This window comes from Vanellus vanellus, assembly GCF_965231255.1.
Source record: "Vanellus vanellus genome assembly, chromosome: 2".
NCBI lineage: Eukaryota > Metazoa > Chordata > Aves > Charadriiformes > Charadriidae > Vanellus > Vanellus vanellus.
The window spans coordinates 4,007,070-4,034,647 of NC_138906.1; the positions used below are offsets into that span (position 1 = coordinate 4,007,070).

Consider the following 27,578-nt stretch of genomic DNA (forward strand, 5'->3'; position numbering starts at 1 on the left):
CATCTGCTAGATGGAATTTCTTCATAAAGCTTTAATTCAAGGTATGAAATAGACATTGGTGATGTTGCAGTAATTCTTGACAACTGCAATTCATCAGTGGACCGTATTTCTGTTACTTTTTCCCAGCCTTAAGAGAAAAAAAAAAAGAGTCAACTCAGATCTGAAATAGGACAAAGTCCGATTCTGGAGCAGTTTTTTCCTCCAAGAAGCACTGAACACCAATGTTCATATTTGTTATTTTGTTATGCAACTAACCCACTGGTTTTATTTTCTCAGTAAGGGAAGAAACAAGTTACTTTTGTATTTAAAACTATGAAATGACAACAAACATTACCTTGAGTTAGCAATTAAGTATTTGTTCAGGATTCTGAAATGGCAACTACTGTTAGAAACGTGTCTGCAAATAAATACTGAATGAGTAATAAATGTAATTACTATTAAAAAGCCTAAGAAGGTTACAAAATATTGATTCCAAAGGATTAAGTGCACACACTTTTTCATTAAACATTGAAGAGCAGGATGGGTGCTGGAAGTCCAGAATTTTGGGTTCTTCTAGAAAGTGAGAAACCTATGACAAGTTCAGTTTTAGGAACCTGCGTGCAAATGTCTTATTCAGCTGTTCACGGACAGAAATGGAGGGCATCGTTACAGTCTTCAAACTTCACTTTGAACTTTTCTTTTTATGTTTCAGAAGCGTAGCAAAAGCTAATTTTGGATCGCTTAATTCAATCAAAACAGACAGTACGAATCGACGTCTAAGCTAGAAATTACGACTTTTAATTTTCAAAGCTGCTGGGTCCTGATGAGATTTTTAAAAAAAAAAAAAAAAATTTTCAATATCTGAAAACATATGAGAAAATGAAAGCATCTCAAGATATTACAGAAAGTCAGTAATGAAAACTATTATAATACAACAGTATTCATTAGCTCTAATAAAGCTATGTTAGTCTTTTTTCGCTACAGAACCCACTTTTCAGGTTACGTTATGCCATTAAAAACTGTTTCTTAGTACACAACTTTCTAAACACTGAAAAACTTTACAAATTATTTCAAATCAATTCAATCAGAGTATTGCAAAAATTACTCAATGCTCTTCAGCTTAAATCTATAGGTTTTTTGCAAACCACTTACCTGTAACATGGAGTCATTTTTGGTATTAAACCTTACTTGGAAAGTACTGTCCATGCTTTTTACCAGGCATACCAGTATTTTTGTAGTCATACCACTTTAACAATATATAGTTCAGTATCTGCAATATCAGTATCTGATATTCCCTATGGCAAATTGGCTACATCTATAGATATTTTATAAAGGAACCATTATATTGTTTGTTTCCCAGCCCCACCCCACCCCCCAATTATCATCATTTAAGTTTTTAAAAAAGTGTTTTTTGACAAACTCATGATATACTCAACAGTTTACAACATCCAACTTCAAAATGGGTTTAAGTAATATGAATTGAAGTGAAATTCAAAAAGTGTTTAGAACCACTTTTTTTAGACTCTTAAGAACATTGCTGTTTTATCACAAAATCCACTTTCAAACATAAAAGTTTAGCCGAGTTGGATGTTAGCATCAAAACTCCTCGATCATCCTTTTGCTCACTGCTTGTCAGTTTGACAGTTCCCATCGTGTGGGATATCACCCTTTTCAGCAGAGTTCTGCGGAATCACAGTACAGGAAGGATTAAGACAGAGTGGCGGTCTTTGTTTTCATCACCTCGCTGTTGCGTATATGCTATATATAACGCAATAACCAACAAACAAGACAGCACAGAACCCATCTCCCAACATTAAAAAAAAAAAGCGCATTTTAATAAACTAGAAATGGCAGCCTTTGTAAGAAGTTTTCTTCACAGTTTCAGAGTTGCTAGGATATATTTAATAGTAACAGGCAGAAAGCCCCAAGGTGTTTATAAACATACTTGAAGACAGTACCGATTGCTGCACCCAGAAAAGCAGTGGCAGCAAATTCACCTAAGTGTCATTCATGGCTTGGAAAATCCAATTCAAGGAAATAAAACTGTTTCTTTTTCTATTTTGTAAAAGTAGCTTTTGACATTAAAAAAAAAAAAAAAAAGTCAGTTGATTTGAGCTCAGTACTTCGTACATATGCAGTCAGTCAAGCGAGTTCACTGCTAAATGGTAAAGTTTCAGCTAACTCGGTAAACACCCTTCAACTTCATTGTGACACTGTCAAAACAGTTTTTTTAACATAACACTGAAAAAAATGTTATTAAATACAGTTTCCATCGTCAAAGAAACCTTTTCAGCTATATCTGCTGCTCTCACTGGGACTTCGATTGTTAGAGTAACTGCGATCACTTTCACTGTCAGAGCCATAAGACCTACAAAGAAAAGATTAAAATGCCTCAAAATTGTATTTTGAGTTTCAGATTCAAAATTGCATCATGTAAAAAATTTGTCAAGACATACAGACATGAGACAAGAAGAAAACATACAAGAAGTCTTTTACAGGATCATATTTCACATAACTGAAATATTCATTAAGGGACACTTAAAATTAAAATAATCATTAACTTTACATGATGAAAACCCTGTGTAACTCCAGCCAAACTGTTTGTTACTACAAAATTTCTTGCTTTCTCCAATACAGCTAAGAAATCATCCAAAATTAGTTTTTGTAAATGCTAACAAATATAATTTTATACTGCAAACGTTTCTCAACTAAGACAATTTCACAAATCTTTGCTTTACATATGGCAGTTTTTCATGTGAAGAAGGGTCTTAAGAACATAACAACAACAGGAGTGTGCGAGTGTCTGCAGAGTGGAAGTTGTAGATTAAAAATTTTTGGCTTATCCAGAAGAATTCCAAGCTCAGCACCTGGCCGAACATCAAGATGGAGTCCAGATGGTTTCGTACAAGCCACAGGACATATTCAAATTACACAGAATAAACTTTTCTTAGAGATTTTCTAGCCTTGTGCCCGAAAGGAAAGCTTTCTAAATGAAAGATGAGCATATCCTAATCCAACATTGTTTCTCTGAAGCTTCCCAACATCCTAAAACAATGATTTTGTGAGTCTATTTCCACGCTCTTTAATCTCATGAATTTCCCCTCAAACACAAGATGAAGGTTGTCTTACTGTCAGAACTAGATGGGGACACGTGTGAGAGCAAAGTCCATTAAAAGTCGATACAAAGTTGTGAAAAAATGAGTATGAGGACAGCAGAGGATGAATATTTACAGTAGTCCTGGAGATCTGCCTGATTTACCACTGACTAATACGGGGCATTTTAAAATCACCGATATATATAAAAAAAAAAATAATAATCGACATCTATCTCCATCCTGTTCCAATTCTGCTCTTTGTGAAATGTGCTCACTTACATCTGTATAATTCCCCTGGACTCAGTAGAATCAAATTCATCCTAAATTTATCAGAAGCCCTCCGGATGTGCAGGTAAAATGTTCTTTCAAAATATGTTCTAGGAAGTTAAAATCAATTCTGGATAGCACTGCAATTTTTAATTTCCCTTCCATGTTTTTTTTTTAATCCACCTTTCCAATCTAACCAAAAAGAATTTACCATCCAGTGGAATTCTTTGCATGGTAGGTAGCTTTTAACTCGTAACAGGGCACTTGATTTAAATCTTCAGAACTAGTTTTTAAGAAACGTCTAAAATTATTAAAACACCCCAAACATGCTTATTTTGAATGCATACATACAACAAGCTGGAGCCTTATCAAATCTTCCTGGGGCTTCTAGAGAGAGTTTTCTAGGGAAAGCAGGGTTTCTTCCCCATCCTCAAATTTAGTATGTCAGAAATTCCTATTTCTTTATTTGCACACTTGCTCTAATTTTAATTGTTTTTAATTAATACTTTTGGTAACAATATATTCTTTATGTTCGGGGAAAAAAAAATAGCCTTCATGAACATCGTTAAGTATGTATTTAGCAAATTCTTTTGCGTAAATACAGCGTCAAAGCCATGCTAGCAAAACACATACCTGGATCGCCTATCATAACTTCTGGATCTTCGATAGCTGTCACTCCTTTTACTTCTACTTCGGCTTCTGCTATAATAACTATCGTACGTGTATGACCTACTTTAAAGGGAAAAGAAAGTAATTGTAAAATTACAATTTTTGTCTAAAATGCTGTTTATTTTAAAGGTATGTTTTAAAGACATTTATATACAGAGATAAGTGGCTATATAGAAATTACTTTTGAAGGATGTGGTGAACAGAATAATTCTACATTTTATAAATGTTTAAATACAAGAAAAAGTATCTTCAAAGCAATAGTAAAAATCTCAGTTTTATTAGTCTAGAAAAAAGACTTACGAAGCGTTTAAGAAGTTTTGTGTTTACAAATTGTAGATGCGGTAAAAATCTTGATTGCTAATACTTCTGAAAACAAGTAACAAAGTGATTCCATTTATAACTCAATTTTATTTTAACAATAAAGGGAAATGTGTTCACTATTACTTACCTCATATTATCACCTATAACTGTAATGCCAGGATAATTTGGTTATTTTCAGCTTTTAAGTGTCTTATGTTGATTTTGCTTTGACCCAAGTTGCTATCATGATATTGTATTTTTGAGTAGCATAGATAAACAGGTATTCTTATACTAAGGTATTTTTATAATAAGTACATTTACTGCAGTTTGTATAAAACTATAATCCATACCTGGATCGACTGTGATGACCGTAAGAACTACTTCTGGATCTACTTCTACTATAGGTTCGACTGACAAAAACAAAACCACAGAGACATTTTAAGTTAATCGGAAAGAAGTGCTGAAGAGAGCGGGAGGAGAGGGAGAGCAAGAGGAGAGGAACATGTTTTGCTCAGAATTCCTTATCCATACTACAAAACATTGAACAAAATTATTTTTCAGTAACAGGAAATTTTGAAATCTGACTATTCTAACCTGCACATTTCAAGCAGATACTTCAGACTGCAGTACGCATAGCTAAGCACATTTCCAACTTGCTCAGAGTCCAAAGCACCCGACTGCTGCGCCTTGTTGACTGGTTTTGTAACACACCCCAACACTAGAAGCTTACCTACGACTCTTGTAACTGTGGTAGGAACTACTTCGACTTCTTGTCCGATCTCTACTATACCATCCTCTGCTCCGGCTTCTTGTATAGCTTCTTGACCTACAATCAATGAACAACTTTGAAAAGCACAAAATAGAACATAACTGAAGAGAAGAGCAGCAGAAAAAAGGAATCAAAAGCATTATAAAGTTTTATCTTTTAAGCTAAGTATTTATTCCATACTCACTAAATGATACAGCGCTGTTTAAAAGAAAAACGCAAGTTGAAAAATTAAAACACGCCCTAAAAATATCAACCCTTTCAAGTGAACGCTATAGGCTGCGGGAATAGCACAAGCTTCTTACCTATATGAATATGTAGAACTTCGGGATCGACTTCTTGAGTGACTGTAAGATATGGACCGTGTTCTGTGTCTGGATTTAGACTCGGATTTACTTCGTGACCTACTGAGACTCCTGGATGGGCTATTGTCATCTCTACTTGGAGATTCTTCCTCACTGGAACTTTCCTGGTTCCTTGGCCTTCGATTTAGCCGTGCTGTTTTTCTAACCTCATCAAACAGAGATCCAGGCCTTACTTTATTTTTAGCTTTTATTTCAATTCTTAAACCTGCTGGTTTAGGCTCTGGTGCTGAAGCTATGTTCTTAACTTCTGCAGCAGTACTAATTGCTGCTGGCTGTAAATTACCAACACCTTGCAAAGGCTTCCATTTATTATCTATCATATTGCTTTGCATATTTTCAGTAATTTCACTTTTTAAACTACAGTCTTTAGCACTAGACACAGGGACAGAGTTATTTTCTTGCCTTGAGGTTTCTTTTTCTTCTTTAATATTAATAAAGTCTACAATATTGTTTCCTCGTTTGACAGAATCTTGTTCAGGGGTCTCAACCTGTAAATCTTTGTTTATACTAGCACTTAAAGCCTGAGGTTTAGCAGTGAGAATCACAGGAGCCAAAATGTCCACATCAACCTTCCCTGGTGAGTTACGATCCGGCGTACAAATCTCCATGTTGTCATCTGTCTGAATAACATCTTCCAATCCGTTCTGGTCACTTTCTTCAGCTTGTTTAATCTCATTCTTACAAGCGGTCACATTTATTCCTGAGTTTAAAACAGTGGTTGAAGTGTTTGTTTCAATGCTATCTCTATTAGGATTACTGTGATCTGGTGAGGTGTCACATATGGTGTTTTTACCGAAAAGGTTTTCATCCACACAAGACTTTTCACCGTTTCCCATTTTATCTTTGACTATTTCATCCTTTTCATAAACTTGTTTTTTATCCTTCATGTCCCCGGTAAGCCGCTTTTCTTCTTTATCATCCTTAGTAACCGGCTTTTCATTTATCTCATCATCATCTTCTTCACCAAACTCCAGGGGGGGTTGCCAATGAAACGTTTCTTTTCTTTTCTGTATTTTGTGTTTCTTCTCCTTTTTCCCTTTTGATTTTTCTTTTTCTTTCTTGGAATGTGATTTTTTAAGAGTTTTTTTCAATCCATGTTTGTGTTTTTTTGACTTTCCTCTGAGGTTTGTTGAGCTAGAACAAGAACTCTCAGATTCAGAAGATGACAACTGTTTGCTCGTCTTCCACGTACAATCAGAATCCAGAAAGCCTTCTGAAGAATTTGACTGTTTTTTAATCGTTTTGGTAACGCTAAGCTCTGTATCAGATCCTGATGTGGCCTCTCCTTCTTCTTTACTGGAGGAGGGTCTGGAATCTCCCCTATTATGCCTTGCCTCTCCCCTTTCGGAATTTGATTCAGAGTCCCATTTACTACCTGAATAGGATTTTCGTTTTGTTTTTGCACCACCTTTAGTTTGCTCAGAAGATTTCTCTTTAGCCGTTTTCTTTTTAGCATGATCAGAATCCCGCTCACACTTGGACTTCTCCTCCCCTCTCTCAGAACTTAAGCTATTTTTATCCTGTTTCCGAGTATCTCCTTCTAATTGAAAACGGCCTTCTTTTTCTTGGACTACTTTCGTTTTGGCAGAACGGTCACTGTCAGTAGAGAAGTCTGAAGACGATAAACTGTCACTCTCTCTCAATCCCTGTGAAGACTCATCGTAGTCTTTTGCACACTTATAGTGGAGAGTACTTTCAGAGCTCGTTTCCTGCCTCAGTTTAAGAGACCGAGCTTTTTGATCACTTGATGCAGATTTTCTTTTGTTTCTGTGTCTATCATCATCACTAAGGGAATAGTAAGATGTTGACTCACTATAACCTGACCTGTCACTGCGGTATTTACTCAGTGATGGTGATCTGCCAGAAGAACGAGATTTTGTCCTAGAGCTAGATGGACTTCTAGATCTTGTATAAGATCTTGAGTATGACCTGCTTCGAGAGGACCTGCTTCTCGATCTCAGCCAACTATCTGAGCTTCTGTCACTATGGTATTTGGAATAACCGCTTCGATCGCTATCTGAACTCCTTTGTCGCTTACGATATGAGGAAGAAGTGTTAGCTTCTTTAATGACTACTAAATTGTAATTAGTTTGTGTAGGTATTAAATGGGTTGTTTTAGCTTTCATTTCCTGGATTCGCTCATAAGATGGCTTCCACGGTTTCTGCCCAGGTTTCCACCTTGAAGGTGGCGGACTATCACTTAAGGGTATAACTGGGAGGTTTTCTGGGACAACCGGTGGTATGACAACTTTATCACTTGGGAGTATAACTGCTCTTACAGGCTCAGCAGTCTTGTTCAACTTATTTTCATTTAACCGTGTTGAAATATTTCGTGGAGAATTAGAAACTGTCTTTTGCTGCCTAGGGTTAGAACTTGACCTTGACCTACTTCGAGAACGCGATGATTTAGAGGCTGATCTTGACCTAGAACTTCTTCGGGAATAAGATCTTGATTTCGACCTAGATCTGGACCTGGACCTGTAGTATGATCGAGTCCCTCTGCTTGATAAAGTTGATGAGCTTTGGTCTTCCTTATCAGATTTAGACCAGTCTCTTCTGGATGAGTGTCTGGAAGACAATGAAGAAGAACGAGATTTCCTCTCACGATCACAAGATGATTTTGTCCTCCTGAGGAAGGAATGAGAGGATTCTACATCTGATGAGGCTGATGTTTTCTTTTTTTTGCTTTGCTTGTGCTTCTTGAAATGCTTCTGCTTTTTAGATTTCTTTTTATGTTTCACCTTCTTTTTCTCTTTTCTGTGCTTTTTGTGATGGCTAGAATATCTTACAGTACTTAGATCAGAATAACCGTTATGTGACCAAGATCTTGATCTCCGGGACGCACTCCTTTCATCCCATCTGCTTGTACACGGGTCACTCAACCTAGAAACAAACAAATAAGCCCCACAGTAAATGGAAATTCTTTAAAAACTTCAGATAAACCACGCATTTTCCCCATCTCCAATGCAATTAATTAAGTTTTAAAGAAAAATTAACATCCTCCCCCTCTTTACTACCAGAAAATTGTGTTTTGACTGAGCTTGTTACACTTGTTTTAAGATACAGAATTACATCATTATCAAGAGAGCTACTTCTCTATAATAAATGAATCAGCCAGCATCAGGTTTTGCATATTGTAGAACCTGTGTAAAGAGATTTAATGTTTTAACTATCCTAGTCCACAGGACTTTAACCTCTACAATTACAGGATTCTTAAACCGTGCTTAAATACAAATTCTAAAACATCATCTTATTTAGTATTCTTTTACCTAGTACATTGTGATACAGCAATAAATAGAACACACTCAGTATATAAAAATAATTATGAGTAACATTTACAACTATTCATTAATAATTATATATAAATATTCTTCATTTTTCCTTTTGAGGTTTATCTATCATAATCGGATAGAAGCTCATTTAGCATCAAGTCATCAGGAATTCTGGAGAGCTGACTTCCATCACAAAGTTTGCAATTGCAGACAGACCATGTAACGAAATTAAGATAGGATTGGTGGATTCGATTGTCTTATCCGGTATCCAAAAAACCCATATAACTAAGTTTGAGGATAAAGGAAATCTGACATGATTAGCATAATGGAAAGCAACAGGAAACTGCACAGGTCAATTAATGACTTCTTAAATAAATATCCAAGCTGGCACCATCAGAAACAAATCTTCTGACTTTCTGAGACATTTCGACATGTGTTCATCTGGCGTTACATTGGAAGTTTTCCACTTCTAACTTTTTGGAATTTAAATGGAATGCGTTAACCACAAAGATATTTACATTTTTTATTCAAACATGAATGACATGGTATATCTACACAAAGTATTAAAATTTATGTAAACAAACCAAGACATTTTAAATTTGTAATAAGGAACTTACTTATCGCCTTTACTCCACTTTTCTCCACTAGGTGGTCTATATGTTCGTAATCTCTGCATTTCCTCTTTCCAGTGAGGAGGGGTCTCACTGCTCTCATCATCATCAGATTCAGAACATGATCGTGACCGAGGTGGGGTGTGATATCGCTATGAAAGCAAAGATAGATATTTGCATAATATATTTTTCTTTAAAAGAGACCGGATAATATAGAAAATATATGGTGCCTCTTACACTGATTTTGCAAGCATCTTCATAACACAAGCCAAACAACGTTATCCACACAAAGTCCACGACAAAAACACAAATTGTAGATTTCCTGCCTAAAATACCCACTTTTGGTATGCATATATCCCGCATGCGAGACTGGATTACTTAGCTAACCGTATCTTTTCATACTTGGAGCATTTCGCAAAGCTTGAGAGGGGCCAGCAGCTACCCCTGGTATTTCAAAGTGTAAAAGGAAGAGGTCATGGTTTCCCTTTATGTAGCACCTTTTGGAATAACATAATGACTGCAGATAAACTTTTTTTTCAGGGTACTAAAGCACAGATGTTTCACTTCAGTTAGCAGACACTTAACTGCTTGTATGAGTAAAGACAAGCCCTATTTCAAAAATTACTGCTGTTCAGCTCTTCAGAAATGGGAATCCAGTTTAAGACACATTCCAAACAAAAAAAAGAAAAAGTATAAAAAAAATTATGCTTAGGCACAGCATTTAAGTAGGCAATAAGAGCTACTTGTGCCGTAGAGAAAAAACTAATATTGCTAACTCATTATTTTCCATTACCCAGTTGGATACACACTTAGGTAAATTTTGTGAAAAAATTAGATGCGCCTTGACTGAATAAAGAAAAACATCTGGATTTTACTCAATTATTTTGAGCCACTTATAAAAGCAAGCAATGTGTGAAGAAAAAAAAATATATTTCCCCCCCCAAATAAAACCAGAAAGATGCATGTACTGGTTTATTTAGTTAATTACAGGCAGAAGTCTTTAAGACAACCTGTTTATACATATAAAAAAAATAAAGATACCCTGCCATGAAGATTTGGAGCTTCCCTATCCTTTGAGCTGAAGCAATGACTACTGAAAAAAAGCTTTCACAAATGAATGGCATATAACAGGTTGTGAAGGTTTCATGGACCTCCCCAATTCTCTCGTATTATACTCAGGAGTCCCTTGGAACCTAAGATGATTCAAAACTACAAACAAGTATCTTGAAGAACATCAAACAATTTCACCCTGGATAGAAACTGTTGCTAATGAGACTGCCATTATAGATGGCAGAAAAATGTGTTTCTCCAACTATCTGATAGCCCTGAATTATTTCTCATATTACTGATTTTCATTCTTAATTTTGCCAAGATGGTGCCAAAGACACAGACACCCAAATCCCTGGCAAGAGCCACCTCCACTCAGCTTTAAGCTCTTTTTCCAGGAGTCTTTATTTACGTAAATGTTTCAAAACGTTCCATTTAAAAGGCTTCCTTTAGTGGATATCACAAGTGTCAAATACAAACGAAAGCTGTCAGATGGAGCAAAGACAGCTATCAGATTTAACGTCAAGGCTGGCAAATAAGGGTCGGTTCTCAGGTGAAGCTCAAACAGTACAATACCTTGGTCTACGCTTGAGCCATCAAAGCCGTTAATTTTACGGCTTAAAACAATTGCATGGTGAGGATCAAACGAAAAGTACTTCTCAAATCCAGCAGCTATCATATAAGAAAATCACACTCAGAGGAGTCTCAGCTAAGATCATCCTAAGGAAAAGCATCTTTGGCTATACAGATAGTGATCTTTATATATAATTTTTTTTTTTGAGGACTTCCACTTGCAAAAAAATTTTGCAGGACCAAGCCTTGGTTTGGTTTACGGCTACCCAAATGCCACCTGCTAACTTGATCCAGGAAAACATTCTAAATGGGAAGAATACGCTCAGTCATGTTGCGCTACAATTTGAAACACACCAGAATCAAATGCACAATGATGAAAGCTTTTCTTACTCTCTCCCTCTTTGACTGAAAAACAACAACGTAGCTGTGCAGTGCTCTGGGCCCTCTGTTGTGAGTTATTAGAGAAGACACTTTTGCCTGAGTATAGTGGAACTAAGGCAAAAGCAAGAGTCTTCAGGATACCAAAGACCTGAAGTAGAAATGAAACCTGCATAAACAGTAGCAGTCTTCAGAGGAATCACGGAGTTTTCAGAGTTGGAAGGGACCTCTAGAGATCATCTAGTCCAACTCCCCTGCCAAAGCAGGATTGCCCAGAGCACATCACTCAGGACTGCATCCAGGCGGGTCTTGAAAATCTCCAGAGAAGGGGACTCCACCGCCTCCCTGGGCAGCCTGTGCCAGTGCTCTGTCACCCTCACCGTAAAGAAGTTTTTCCGTGTATTTGAACGGAACTTGCTATGTTCTAACTTGTGCCCATTGCCCCTCGTCCTGTCACTGGGAACCATTGAAAAGAGCCTGGCTCCACCCTCCTTCAACCCACCCTTTAGATACTTGTAAGTATTAATAAGGTCTCCCCTCAGCCTTGCCTTCTCCAGGCTAAAGAGTCCCAGCTCTCTCAGCCTTTCCTCATAAGGGAGATTCTCCAATCCCTTCATCATCTTAGTTGCCCTTCGCTGGACTCGCTCCAGCAGTTCCCTGTCCCTCTTGAACTGGGGAGCCCAAATCTGGACACAGTATTCCAGTTGTGGCCTCACCAGTGCAGAGTAGAGGGGGAGAATGACCTCCTTTGACCTACTGGCCACACTCTTCCCTATGCAGCCCAGGATTCCATTGGCCTTTTTGGCAACAAGGGCAAATTGCTGGGTCATGGATAATTTACTGTCTACAAGAAAGGTAGGAAAAAAACCCAAAGGACCAGGTCTTTGCATGTGTAAAAAGGCTTCACTACCAGCACTGCACAGAAGTAACTTCTTGCCCATCCAGTGTCATTTATGACATTACACAGACTTGACCTCAGTCAGGACAGCTGATGAAATCTGACAAACTACACTAAGTAGCTAAAAAAAGGAAAGAAAAGGTTGACTTAAAATGTCAAAAAGCAGAATAAACAATGTAAGTGATTCTGACAAAGTTGCCAATAAAACTGTTGCTTCTCAGCGATGTATGCACAACCACCAGAAGATGCAAATACCAGAACTCAGGAGGACAAGCAATATGCATCAGAAAGGGCTGTATACACTTAGGACACTGTAGAACAGCTTTGTCTACTGCTGTGTGTTACAGTCCTAAGGCTTAATGGAGACAGCAAGGAAATGCAATGAGTGGAGAAGAGTAAAAGCTCTTGTCACTTCTCATTACTTCAGATCTTGTGGCTTGTGTGGGACGAATCTGGCTGAATTAATTTCAGTCTTTAAAAAAAAATAATTTTATTCTTATGATTGAAGACTTCTCGTAGCTGAGGAATAAGCATTTGTTTTCTCAAACAGTCTTTAAGGGAAAGGACAGCACCAAGAAGAATGGGAAAAAAAGCATTATAAAATGAACTACCTGACAACAATATTTCAACCTTCTAAGCTAGAATCTACAACATCGCAACAATAGTTGAAGTGTCACACAAAACCTCCAAGGAAATTCAAGGCTCAAGGTCAGAGAAGATACTCTGGACGAGAGGAAAGAAAAGAAGTAATTAAAAAAAGATTGTTACATACTATTGTGCCTCTTCCTTTAATTTTTCGCCCAGATTTAGAGACTGATGGTTTCTGGTCAGTCAGAACTGGCGTAGAATCAAGAAGCTTCCTATACAAATTAATAAAATATAAGCTTACATGGAAAAGAACCAAAAAAACTACCTTAAGCTAATAAGTTAATTATGCAAAATATTCACCTTATTCATTTACTTTGAGATGGCAGAACTAAGAATTCAGTGAATTCTCCAAGAAATAAAGCAAGACACACACGCCAACAAAAGGCAAATCAACATATACTTGTTTTCAACCAAATGTGTAGCCTATCTGACCTCTCTTTGTATAAATAAATGCTAACAGTGAACTTGCAAAGTACTATGTTAGAGTTGAGGGTGGCCTTTCTAAAGAGGTTAACTTGTGTTTGGGGCACAAATCATGATGACAACACAGGCAGACGATTTCCAGGATCTCTGCAGTTCCACAACAATGCCTTACCGTAGGGAATGGCAATTCACAATAGTCCACAGATTTGAAAGCCTTGCTTCTTTCCTAAGCAACAAAAGGTAATTTGGCACTCCTTTTCACAGTTTGTGTAATATGCTCACAAGAAGCAGTTACTAAGGCTTTGGAAACGGAAGTAACGTTTCAAAAAAAGGCTTGCAGGAGACTATACCGTTAACTGAAATTACAAAAAAAACCCAAACTGATTTTAGACACATCTGGCAATGTAATGTATTAGCTCATCTGAGTCCAAAAGCAAAGAAATTTGACAGAAAAAAAGCCTGACTGCAATTTAGTAGAGGTGCAAAACACAAATCAAAAGTAGCTTGTGAACTCATGACCTCCTTTGAATCAAAAGGAGAATATTTTCTCTTATTCTCAAAATCAGATGGGTCATAAAATTCTGGTTGACTGACTTTAAACCAAAGTTTTGTCTTTAGTCTAAGAAAGATGAAAAATCACCTCTCCCAATTAAATCTACCTTATGATCAAGTATTTGCTGTGGTTTTCATTGCAAAATTTCTCCTGGAATTATTCACTCATTTTTTTGCAGCATCTATAACTGAGTTTATGGTCGTAACCAATAAAACTATCTCATTAGATTTTGCTGAAAAACCCTGACGCAGGTTGTGAAAAATATTACAAAGAAAACTGTAAAAAGGACAATTAAATTACATCATTTAGAAGTTCTGACACTACAACCATCATTTGCTATCAGTACTAGTAATACAGCGTTAGCAGGAAACTTTCATGCATAGTTTCCACCAAGTCAACATAATAAGAAAGCTCAACGATTCTTACGGTTCAGGTTCTACACTGACAACAGGCACATCTCTTCTTAGCAAAAATCTGTTTTCAGGCACTGGGGGAATTTCTTCAGGACGTACCACAGGTTTGTCCCTCTTTGTGCTAACATCGACTGCTTTTTCTGTTATATCACTCTTGTCAGAAAGGCTGCTACGGTGAAAAGTTGAGAAATAAAAATTAACTATCAATTCATAAACAACGCTTTTCAAAGCAAATTCTAAAACAAGCCCACACAATGCACCAATCTTCAGGATGGCTTAAAAACCAAAAAGTGTTTCACTAACAACCCATTTTAGGCTAAAGGAAGGATGGTGCACTATTATTGGAAAGAAAGTTCAGTTCTCACTTTACAGCAATTAATTTTGCTTTTAATTTGCCATTTTTCGTTAAATATTTTTAAAATATAAGCAAATATAAATCAAAGATCTCTTATTTGCCTGTCTTACTACAACATAGGCATAGTGAGTCCTAAATACTTTAACATGCTGAGACTTACTTCAAAGTCGCTCTTGCATCTATCTACCCAGATCTTAAACTGTTTCATAGAAGCAGCCACCCAACAAGCTCAGCTTTTTATTTCTCTTTGATTGGTTTTGTTCGTTTATAAAAATCAACCATCAAAATCCAAACTTGAATAAGAGCATTTTCACATTCATTGCTTGAGTACTTCATAAAAACAAAGTAGAATTTCTCAGATTTCTCTGAAATTCTTAAATTTAAGAGACTAGTCACCGTCTTTGGTTTGAGGTTCGCTTGCACCTTGGATCCTCTTTCTTCCTCTCTTCCTTTCTTCGTTTTCTCGATTGTTTGGTTTTAGCTCTTCTTTTACGCTTTCTTCTTCTGCTTCTTTCATTTTCAGCTTCACTGTCAGATGAAGTTTCTGAAGAGCTTGATGCACTGGAGGAGGAGTCTGAAACTTCTGAGTCAGAACATACTTTCTTCTTCTTCTCCAAAGCTTAAAACAGACATTTGCAATTTACAGTGTATTTATATACATATATGTTTACTGTGTACATACACAGCACAAGATATACAATTTCATATATGTATAAATACACACATGCACTACTCTGGTGGAGCTCTGTGGATAAATTATGATTTTTTTTTTAACAATTAAAGTACAATAATAAAGAGTCACATAATTGTGTCCAGCCTAAACCCATAACAACAAAATGATACAAATATTTTCCAGCAAAGACAGCTGTAAACAAATTTCTTCAGCTGCTGTGAAATGAACTGTAAGAACTCCCATGCACAACCTCCACCATATAAGATGACATAAGAATGTTTTGGCTTTGCTCATACACAGTAACTTTATAACTGAAGTTGAACACTAAACTTGAGCAAAGACGATATAAAGAAATTTTGAGAAATAAGTATAATTTTAAGAAGATTTTTAAGGAGATTTTTTCTTTGAAAATGGATTATAGGTTATAACACTGAACTCTCATCTTTGGGTTAGAATAGAATACACACATAAGCAAAGACCATTTATAGTTAAAAAAATAAAATTAGTTTCTTTAGAAAGAAATGCACAGATTATAAAACAAAGTTTAAGAAAGAGTCTGTCACAGCCTCAGTTGTATATTTTTTATTTCTAAAACTTTGTCATTCTCTTCTTTCTGCATCCTCATGCTTTTCCATTATCTATCCTCTTGACTTTCCTAAAGGACATAAATAACCACATTATCCTTAAGGAAAGTCAAAAATAGAGTAGAAAACTGACACTGCACTATTTTGCAGCAACTGCCTAAGCATATATTTAAGATCATTTATTCCCCATGAATTCTCATGAAAAGGAAAATTACGTTGACTACATATACCCCATACATTAACATTACAAGTTCTTGAAATAAAGCTTTGGAAACTGCACAAAATTCAACTTCAAGAACAGCTTATGCCCGTGTCTCCATCTTTCAAAGTTAGAAAAACAAGTTCTAATTACTTTGAGTATATTGCATTAACCTCAAACAATAACAAAGGAAAATAAGAGGCAGGCATACATTTTCCAAGGTCAGAAAACCTTTTCCCTTGCTGTACTTTCCTCAACTACACCAAGCTTTAAGTTTTAAAAGCCTGTAAGAATTAATTAAGATTATAGAGATTTACCATAATGATTTTTAGATGCTGATGTACTCTCTGAAAACAATGTCAACATTTAATTAACTACATTTATATGTATGCTTACCATCTTTTGCTGATTTTGTAACAAGCACCCCACAGTCAATAACTCGTACATCTGCATAGGGCCTACTTGCAGTATCAGTTTTCAGATTTTCTATTTGTTCTATTACTTCAAAACCAGAAATAACCAGTCCAAAGACAACATGTACACTGCAGAAATAAAATATTTGGAAAGTACAAACATTTATATATTGCTGTAATTATTTTCCAATGAATTTCAGATTTTAAAAGTCATTCTGAAATAGAAACATTCAGCTTCACTGCCATTATCTGGCTCCTGAAATGTATTAAACTTAAATAAGATTTTTATTACTTTTACGTTTACAACAATGCTAACATTTCATGCGATACGAAACAGAGGGCCACTCCAGTTCAATTTGAGAGAAATACTTGATGTCATTCTACTCTCTTCTACATGGGCAGCGCAAACAGATCATTATTTCTAATCCATCCTTCTATTTTTGAAATTTCATGCAATAGAGACATCAAGAGTCCATAAATGAAAATGACAAAAGTGCAGTTTTCTTTAGAGAAGAAGCGTTTATAGGTCTATACATACTCAGCATACAAGTTCCCACTGGCATTGCAGGGACAGTTATAATTACAGAATCCCCACTGTTGTTCTACCATCTCACATTTCTCTGTTCTCCTTCCGTTAGCCCCATAACTTATACTTAGAGGAACTAATATATTTTGGGCATAAAGACACGTCACAAAAAAAAGAGTACTATCAAATATATTAAACTTGACGTTTCAACTCACTGATTTATGGCCTGAGGGCAGCAATCAGTTTTAAAGAAATGAATGTTAGGATTTAAGAGCTTCCACATTTTTGACCAGCTTTAGGAAATACGCTGCAACTTCAAATTTTTATAGAGCTGAAACTTTTGTTTTCCATCTTGTTCTATTGCATAATCTTTCACAGAATTAAGAACCTTTTTCCCCACTGTTGTCTACTTTCAATACAACATGTGAGGATTTACAACCTTCAAATTTTAGCCATCATTGGAGAAACTATAAAGGATTCTTACCCATCCAGATGAGGAGCAGGTTTTGTTGTTCTGTTTGACAAACAGCAAGATGGTAAGATGGTAAAAAAAATAAAAAATAAAAAAAATCAGGGATTCAGATGAAGTAAAAGAGGAGAATGGCACAGGAGAAAAAAAAAAGAAAGAGGTGAAGGTAAGACAAAAAATAGTGAAAAAATCCAGTTACATACATGGAATTTAAAAAAAATGTTACAGATTATACACACAGGGTTTTTTAAACTTTTACATGAAATTTGTTTGAAGTTTAGCTAACGGTGCATATTTGAAAGTTGTACCAAGTATCATTTTATGCATGCAATAAACAATCTTCAAATAAGTGTCTTTAAATACACATTCAAAGATAACTCACTAACATTTTTAATCACAGGGAGGATACAATTTGGCAACAAATATCAGGTAACTAATGGAATTTAAATGTTTCCGAAATTGTTAGGTTCTTACATTACCAGGTCACTTCTAAGTCAGTTTATTTAAAAGAAGAAAAGAGTTATCATATGTGATAGGTTATTCGCTTCCTTCCCCGCTACTTTTTTTACTTTCTGTTTACTTGATAGGCTTCATGACTCGAAATACAAAACAATACTCCCATCTTTAACCAGCATGACTAGAGCACTTCAGCTCAGAAGCTCACAGGCTTCCCAAAAACAACAGCAGCACAATGCAAGCAAACATTATACGCTACCCTACAGTTGACTCCTGTGATAAACGCAGACTTCCTCCCTATTTTTCAGCTTCCCACATTTAGCTGTTTCTAGCCTGAAGGAGAAATGCAACTGCGTTACATTTTGTACACTATCCTAAAAGGCATTTGGAGTTATGCCAAATTTCCGAGTTGACTTCAAGTAGGAATATTCGAGACTGTGCATATATAATTACATATTGAGATTCACCTTTTTGATGGCAATGCTATGACCTGCTATCTCTCAATATTCTTTTCCAAAAAAGAAAGGAATTACTTCTACAAGTAATAACTGCATAACGTTGCACAGGGAACCTTACTATGCAGACAAATTCAGTAAGGAACATCAGAACTTGCACTAATCTTATATATTGGGGAGGAAAAAAAAAAGTCAAGATAGTTTGCATTTGAAGTTACTTTAATATTTTAAAACATTCTTCCTCTCCTCCCCAGGCACTATTTCGCCTTTCTAGCCTTCTCCAAATGAACTCCCCTCTCTCAAAATAAGTAATCAATCACAGATGCTTATTCTAAATTTACAGTAACACAGATGTGGTACAATGAAGTTAGTTTTTCACTACTAAAATACTACTTTTTAAGCACATATCTTCACTCGAGTTTTGAACTATTAGCTCACAAGACACTGCAGTGCTGGAATGCATGCCAAAAGATGGAACTGGGAATCAGGAGTGTTTACACTCTTTATGTTTTTAAGCTCCAAATGCCAACCAGACCTTCCGCTTTTGTAATACTAAATAATACAGCAAACTTCTTTGGTTTAACAGAGGGAAAGAAATGCTATGAAGATGACATTTAATTTCTCGTAGGGGGTATTATTTGTTTTTCTCTTGCTAATCCAGTATATTACTACAAACAAAAATTCTTATAGCTTTTGAAGTTCTTTAAGCAAAAGTTAACTGCGTTAACAACCTGCTGTTAAGTAAACAGCTTAAGCAGGCTTAATTATAAACCTGATTGATTTAAAGTACTGAAAAAACAGATATGGGTTACTTCAACGAAACCAATAATAAACATGACTTAGTGCTTAGAATTAGCTAGAAACAGCAACAGGTTCAAAAAGACTGTGTATGAATGCTGTGGCAATGTGCTCCTGCCATGAAGCAGCAGCACTTGAAGACCAATTGAGCAAATTCCCTAAGCATGTGCTTGCTTTAGACTAGTCCTCAATAAGCAAAGAAAGGAACAGTTGGTACATTAAAACCCATGTAGAGGTTTCTTCCATTACAGTGGCAGTTTCATAGCTAAAATGGACAGGATTTTTCTCCTTTACTTTTTCACAAAGTGAAAACACAAGGAAAAGCATTATCCAAAAAGAAAACTTTTCAGATGCCTGGCAAGGAGTTCGGTGACAAACTTCCCACAGGAAGAAGAAACCCCAACTCCTCGTTGTGCTTTTGAAAGTTCTCATCTCAATGTTAAGGTTGTAAAATGACATTTATTCTGCAAACGTGCACTTTAAAAGACCACCTCAAAGTTTTCTGCCTATGTTCTGCCTTTCAATCCTTGAACATTTGCTTTAGCTTCAAAACTTAATCAGAAGAAAAACCTACTTACTGCCTTTGCACTATAGGAACCTAGTCATGATGAGTTCCTCCCCCCAAATAATATTTTAATAAAACATTTCTGTACAGAAATTTTATAGTTTAAAACTTTCAAAATCTGTCTTATAATATATACTATTATCCAAGTTATTTACAGAAGGACAAATAACTTTCTTCACTTGAGTTTAAAGTAAATTGGTTTAAGATACTGCTGAAGAGAAAAACATCTTTTTGGTAAAAGCATGTTATCACCCCCCTCCCCCCCAAGAACCTCAGTCCTAACAAAGGATTCAATGCACATAACAATATGATCAGAAAAACAAGAAAGATAAAAACAGAAAGAAAAGGAAAGGACACAGCCTTAGAGGAATGAGACATTACCTTTGGAGCGCACGATGTAACACTGTTTCTGTAAATTTTACACAAAAATGGCAGAAATAAATTGTAATACATTTTCAGACAAAACTGAGTCTATGTTTTATTAAATACAAATTTAAAATTAATATTAATCAAGTTGTATGCAGAACAAGGATGCCTAGAAGAGGGCTCTAAATTTTCTTTAGAATACAAGGTACTTTGAAAACTACCGCAAGTTGTCCTTAAAAACAAAAAGAAACCTATAGACATAACCTGCTTGCATACGCTATTAAAAAGATAAACGGTTAGAAAAGAGAACCCTCCCGCTCCCCTCTACGTCTCAATCCAGCAAAAGTGTTAGAACACATGCACAACTTTAAGCAGATGAATAACTGATTTCAATAGGTTTATTCACGTGCTTGCAGTTATATAGGTGTTCAAAGGCTCTACTGAATCCAGTCCCAAGTGTATACTTCATAGGATGGCACACCATAGCTTAAACGTTTTTATTTACAAATGAAATGTGGTAAGTCAGTAAGTCTACAACCTCATAAGTTTCATAATTAGCTGACATCTTCCTCATATTACGAAGCTTTTCTAAAACTAAGAAAAATAGGTGTTTTCTCTAAAATATGTACATTACTATTAGATTGCTTGTGTTCAGAATTATAGAAAAACAAACACATTGCAGACTCAAAAAAGACAAAATGTGCACCAGCTAAGACCATACTTTTGCTCTGGTATAATTCTGAGCAGCAGCAACGTTTTAAAACTGCATTATCAGTTGAGCTCATCCCTATTTTTCTCCCAAACAAACTATTACTTCTTAATTATGGCTCTGCTTATCTGAGCAGTGAAATGATCTGTTTGCTTCTTATTACACATAAAAGCATCCTGTGAATGCTTTCACAAGGGCTGTGCTTTTACATAAACTTTTGATCAAGCCAATAGGACCTGCTTGTGCGGTAAGTGCACATATACCACTTTTGCTCAAAAATAATGCAACATCAGCCCCTTTCATTTGAAATTTTTAGGTTTTCTATATTGTTCAAAAATTTGTTCAAAGGTATTTAATTCACAGTAGAAAAAAAAAAAAAATCACTGTTGATTAGAAAAAACGTTATGGGACACCAAAAAGACTTAGAAATGAACCACTTTTAATAAGCCAGTAACATTCAGAAATAATTTGTAAAATCAAAGAAATCCTCGTGACTTATTTGATCCTTCATTTAGCAGATCGAACTGGTTAGTTTGTTTGGATTTAGTAACTTGGCATGGCACCACACAAAAAATTTTATAACAAAAAAAAGCTATTTAGTTTTGAACAAGAAAGCAGAGCTTGAAAGACACATTAGACGAACAATACCCTCAATGTGGAAAAAAAAAACCAAACAAAAAACTAGCAGTAATAGCAAAACAGCCTCAAGTTTTAAATAGCTTTTGAATACAGAGGCAAGAACTCCAAGCATTTGAACTGACAAGGAACACAACTAAGGCCTCCTCTTTAAGCTGTAATAAGGATGTATTCCTCAGTAAACTACATGGCTAAATAAAAAGGCAATAAATAATCACACAAAACTGCCCAAAGACAACAGAGGTTGGTTACTTTTTTTTGCCCCCTATTGTTTTCTTTATGCTTTGTTTTGAAAAGTCACTTCTATTTTTCTAGTAAGCATAGCTTAACAGATTTTGTAAGACAATGGAAGCAAAGTTAATCCCATGCAAGCATTTGTAGGATCATTAAATTTATACTACTGTATCTACTCATTTGCACAAGAGTTGCAGTTATTTTGTATTGCAACTTTCCTTACTAGCAGGTTGGGCATAGCCACAGGCATGATGGCATTGCTCTAAAGAAACAAGATATCATTATCGGATCAGCTCGACTGAGAAGCAGAATACATCGCTCAAGAAGAACATCACCCAACAAGTAATACAGCCACGGAGCTTTGAATATCCAGGAACAGGCTGACTATCCTCCCTGACTCTAAATCAGGGACCTAAAGACATTAACTGTATTTGTGCAATGCTCTAGATGCACTCCCCCAGTAACCAATAATAACCACCATCATTTCAGCAGCAGTTCAACACAGATAGTGGAGTATATATATAAAAAAAGATTATTCTAAAGTGGTTCTTGCCAACTTCTACCCCATTCTAGGGGTTCCATATCCAAGTATCAACATGGAAAATAGGACAATTGAAAGAAGATTAACACACTCAGGTGGTGTTTAGAACACTGCTTAATAACTGATGGTTTTAAAAAGTTATTCACGGAAAGGAAGCAAATTAATAGTGGTGCTATCTGAAAATGCAAATAGCTCATTTATAAACTGGTATCTTACAACTGTCTACAACACAAGCCTTCAATAAAACGTTACAACAGATCCCTCTGAGTATAGAAAAATGAAATTCCATATTTCACAAATACAAACATTATAAAGGGATAGTCTCTGTATCCTCTCTGCTGGATTTCAACAAGATGCGTTTCTTCAGACTAGGAAATGTTTTTCAGACACATGTGTGGATAGACTTGGCCTATTTAGAGTGCGCATGCATGAAAACCAATCCTGCCTTAGCTAAACATCTTCCTTTCAACCCAACTGTTACCACAATTCAAGTAAGAAAAAAGATAAGTGGGGAAAATTAGTCAATGAGCATTAAACACAGCACTGCTGACATTACATATATATATATGTACACACACACTTCTGACTCTTTATTCTACTTTTGCATCTTGCCAGTTTCTACCAGTGCTTTAATTTGTGCTCATTGTAGTTCCACTGGCCTCACTGGAGTTTCCTAACAATACTTACACTGTCTTTTCCATGCCCAGCTCTCTATTGTTGCTTATAAATGCTTCAAACTCATTCATGCCAGAGAAATTCCTGATGAATCAAAGAAAGCTGATGATACTTTAGGATTGGTCAGATACTTGTTTACATTAAGATTAGTCTTGAGCTTCTATTTCAGGTGGAACTGACCACTGTTGCTCAACTTTAAACAATTTTTAGGCATTGCACAGAGACTTGCTGTGACCAGTTTGTTAGTGCAGTCTGTCAAAGAGATATTCGCTACCTAATTACTGTCTGTAAAGGCTAGTTATTCCAAATGACACTTTTCTGTGGTAAGCAGGGAAAGTACTTCTGATGAGCAAGCAAAACTGTTACAGTCAGGATTCTTGCTATTATTTTAGCCCTACTTGGATAAATACTAGTATAAGGAATTCAAGGAAGTTTTCTTTTATCTGCTACATTAGACATGTGCACGATAGAGCAATATAGAGTTCTCATTCCTGAGGTAATCTATGAAAAAAATGCAAACATCTAAAGTCCAGATGGAGATGAACACTTTCCCTTTCTATAAATCCAATAAATAAAATTAAATATCTTCAAACCATGACAAAAAAATGTATCTAAAAGACTGCCACTGGAGACTGCCTTTCACACAATTTTCAGGTTACACATTTGTAAGAACATTTTTCCTAATGATAATTACTGAATAACTGAGCATTCTTTTGAGAAACACATTTTAATTTCAGCTTAAAGTAAGGAAACAAACATATTTTATTAAAGAAAAGCTGTATAGATGCACAGTACATTCCCTAAAGTAATCAGACAAATGTCACCAAGCAAGACTAACTGCTTTAACATATTGCATTTAGAGTTAAGTCAGAAACTGCCTAGTCTTTAGCAGTTAAATCTTGAAATTCAAACTCTCCATGTTATGAAGTAGAAACAAAGTTCCACCATTAAAAAAAATATACAAAAAGACAGATTGTTGAACTATGTGTTTCACCATCCATCTTTGCCTATTTGTAAATTGAGTTATCAGATATGAACCTGCAACTGACTGTATACATACACACCTGCCTTTAGGAGCAGCCTCAGCAGCTTCTGCATGGGTTCTACAACTGTACATATTCATTCCCAGGATCAGCTGCAGTACTGGAGGCCAAAGGTGGGTTTCAGCTTAAATGCATAAACTTGAACACAGTAAAGGCACCTGCTAGTGAGCTAGGCATCTCGGCTGCTGGTCACATCTAGGGAGAATGCTCAATTGCCAACATACAGGCATCTTGAGCTGCCCTAATGCATCCTGCCTGGCTTCCAGCTGCTACTCCAGGAGCACAGGGTGTCTTGCAGGTGCTACATCATATCTGCACACCCTGTTTTGGAGGTTCCAATGGTGTCTCAAACAGCATTAGATGTCTGCACGTGGCAAAATGAAAAAAGCCCTGGTCAAGAGGGTTACAGAAGTCTAGAGCATTAGAACATGCTTTAAAGACTTAAACAGCAGCCCACCTAAACCTCATCAGTTGTACTGGGAGTTTACGCCTGGGCTTGATTCACTTGCCTGACTCTAGAGCAAGCTGGTGCCATTTAAGACGCTATAGGATATCTAAGAAATCTGCATGGGGTGGACAGGTGAGACATAAGACCTTTGGAACATCCACACCTTTCTCTCCCAGCAGCTGAAGGCCTGGTAGGACACCCCAGGACCCTAAAAATGGCTTTAGACTCCTACAGGCAGCTGAGGCGAACGTAGCTTACGCGGAGATGACTACGTCTAGGCATCTTACCCTGCCTGAATTCCCACCAAACTAATACTTTCACTTTAACAGTGGTTTTATGAAAGAACAATTTTTTTTTTAAAGAAATCTTCACCTTTCAAAATACGTTTGTATTTGATGAAAGTGCTCTTAAATACTGTTCATTTCATTGTCCCATGTAAATTATAATTTAGCATCTAACACAACCATAGGTTGTTTTGATGTGTGGGGAGAGAGAAGGTGTTTATATCTGTTAAATCAACAAGTAACAAGTAAGCTGAGTCTACTAAGCATAAGGGAAAGAAGATGACTTCTGAATCAAATGCAGGAGAGAAAAGAAACTTTAGAGCCCTCAAATGATAGCTTCTTGACTGATGTGATATCATTAAGCTTTCATGTATATGGTTCAGATAAGCTTAAAAATGGAAAATTATGACAAGACAACCAAAAGATAAGTCACAAACTAATAAATAGCGAACCAATGTCTTGCAGAGAGCTCAGTAAACCACAAGGGTTTTTTTTATATCTAGATTGTATTCCATATTAATGTGTATATATTTCCATTCAGATTTACTGTGAGGAAGAACAACATCTAAAATTTGGTTTGAAGGTAACAGAAAACAATATTATTTTTTTTTAGGTTCCTATTGATTTTCCATTTTTAGGGCATTCTTTAGGAAGAAACCTAAAAATGTCTCTTATCTGAACTTCATTGTGTCATACTGAAGATCTTTTTCAGGCAGAGAAAAAAAGAAAGATTCTTGAGGACATTTTACTCCTTTACTGAAGACAGTGAAGCGCCATTCATTCTTATCCCCCAAGAAAGATGGCAAAGAAAAAACAGTTTTTCTAGTTAAGTAACTACACTAAAATTTACTTCTGAAAACACCAATGTTATTTCACAAAGTTCTTCTCAGCACAAGCCCAAAGTTATAATCCAGATCTTTCCAAATATAAACTGTTAAACATTAACTGAAAGTAATTTTTAAAAGGGAGTTAACAGGAGGAATTATCACATACAAATAAACATGTTTAAAAATATTAATACTGAACCTAGAATACAACTACTTTAACCAGAAGACCCTGACACAAGACCTGAGTATTTATTGATGGTAGAGAGAAATGTGTTTTCTACAATTTGAAAGAATATGCCTACATACTAGAATGGATTTCTTTTTTTTTAAGGTAATGAAGGAAAAATCTGATTATCAGAACATATTTTTACATAGTGCTGGTACCAACGTAGTTGGTATATGCACAAGTGAACAGAACTATGCAGCAATATAGAAGAAAAGCATGTCAGGAACAAACACGCCAAAATTAAAAAAAATTAAAAAATCCAAAACCACAAACAAAACCCCCACTCATCCTCCCCGTGAAAAAACAAACAAACAAACAAAAAATCCCCAAACTAAATCATAAATCATCATATTTTAAAGAGCACATGCAAAACCATACAAACCACCTCTAGATCTCACTCCCTTTTGCACACAATGCTCAACATCATAATTTGCAAATACTCTGTTAAGATTTGGTTGGTGCACACAAGAGCCAAAGAATCTATTTTCTGGACACTATGAACTTACTGCATAAGCCGTATTTTTAGGGTAAAAAGTTATGAACAAGAAACATCCACATAGCACCAGCTTCTAATCCAAATGAATGCCACAAGTAAATTGCAATAACTAATGTTTCCTATTATAGCTTACACTGCAGGTACCCCCCTCAACCCTATTTAAAATAAGACGGATAACATTGTTATAGATAATTTAGCAATACCATCTTTCTCATGAACAGCGCTTCTCTGTTTAAGAAAAGCTAAACTGTCGTATTACATCTACTCACATGAAAAATTGGGAACCATTGGTATGTTTCCCTCGGTTTGCCATTGACAAAAGGAACGCTCTGTCATGTTTGAGAATAAAGTTTTCATCTGTTTGAAGAAAAAATATGTTTGTCAGATTTTCCCTGACAAGGAATGCAAATCTAATTGTCTTAGTAACTTATGGATGCTATAAGGAGAAATTCTGCTGCTGCTGAAGAAACAAACAGGTTGGAAAAAAACAAAGATCAGGTTTAAACAAGCCTCTCAAAAGTTACAGTAGAAGCAGTTATGAGACAGAAACCATTCTTTCTAAAAGGAGTAGTTTCAGATACAGTGCAAACATTTCTAATGAAAAAAAATTAAAGTCATTATTAGCATCTTCAATAAACATTACATTCTCACAGACTTGGATTTAAATCTATCATTTGCTGAATAAAAATAAGGTTGGCAGACTTACTGACATCCTAAAACATGACTTAAAATACAGGATACTGTTATTTACATAGCATATACCTCAGGTAGAAAGATCTAAGCCATTCCCCTGGTACAGCACATTAAAAGACAGACACCTATCAATTCAAAACTGGAAGTCTTAAAATGTACAAGGGAAATAAACCCTAGATACTTGAATAAGAAACTAAAGAACATACTCCTCCTGCAACCTAAGTATAAAATCAATTAAAACTACACTAAACATGCATTTTATATTCCAGTGATTTAAAGAGGACTCCTGGTTGTACAGCATAATATAAAACCAGATCTTCTGAAGTTCATTTTCAAAGCTGAAAATAGTAATTTGAGTGTACAAAGATCTTCTGAAGTTCATTTTCAAAGCTGAAAATAGTAATTTGAGTGTACAAAGCCATTATTTTTATGATTACAGATCAAAACACAATGCTGCATATTTAGCACTCTCCATCTTTAGAAACAAACCCTAGTAACTTCTTAGCGGATAGATCTATTCAACAATTTCTTTTGACTAAGGGCTGTAATACTCCAACACCAAACTATGTCTGTTTCAGACAAACTTAATGGCATGCACTTAACCACGCAGAGCTACTTGAAAACACACACAACCAGGTGCTGTTACATAA

At 35.8% G+C, this 27,578-nt stretch overlaps 1 protein-coding gene across 4 annotated transcripts; it reads right to left on the reverse strand.

Moving 5' to 3' along the window:
* NKTR (natural killer cell triggering receptor) lies at positions 1-26,555 on the reverse strand. Of its 4 annotated transcripts, none has more exons than XM_082479368.1 (12): positions 26,505-26,555; positions 17,492-17,521; positions 16,465-16,610; positions 15,009-15,231; positions 14,271-14,423; positions 12,993-13,080; positions 9,331-9,476; positions 5,382-8,324; positions 5,041-5,136; positions 4,661-4,720; positions 3,975-4,070; positions 1-2,347 (listed from the first exon to the last, which is right to left on the reverse strand). In XM_082479368.1, the coding sequence occupies exons 1-12, from the start codon at positions 26,546-26,548 to the stop codon at positions 2,269-2,271; spliced, it is 4,104 nt and encodes a 1,367-aa protein (XP_082335494.1). In that variant the 5' UTR covers positions 26,549-26,555; the 3' UTR covers positions 1-2,268. The 4 variants fall into 4 exon arrangements, with proteins under 4 accessions (XP_082335494.1, XP_082335492.1, XP_082335493.1 ...); XM_082479366.1 differs by having other exon boundaries at positions 3,975-4,073; XM_082479367.1 differs by having other exon boundaries at positions 14,271-14,426.
* Positions 26,556-27,578: the final 1,023 nt, after the last annotated feature.

Excerpts from the sequence above, each read along its gene's own strand:
- NKTR (XM_082479365.1), bottom strand. The coding sequence starts at position 26,548 with ATGGCAAACCGAGGGAAACATACCAATGGTTCCCAATTTTTCAT. Across the intron at positions 15,232-16,464 it reads TACAAAATCAGCAAAAGATG|CTTTGGAGAAGAAGAAGAAA; the intron begins GTAAGCATACAT and ends GTCTGTTTTAAG. Across the intron at positions 8,325-9,330 it reads AAGTGGAGTAAAGGCGATAA|GTTGAGTGACCCGTGTACAA; the intron begins GTAAGTTCCTTA and ends GTTTGTTTCTAG.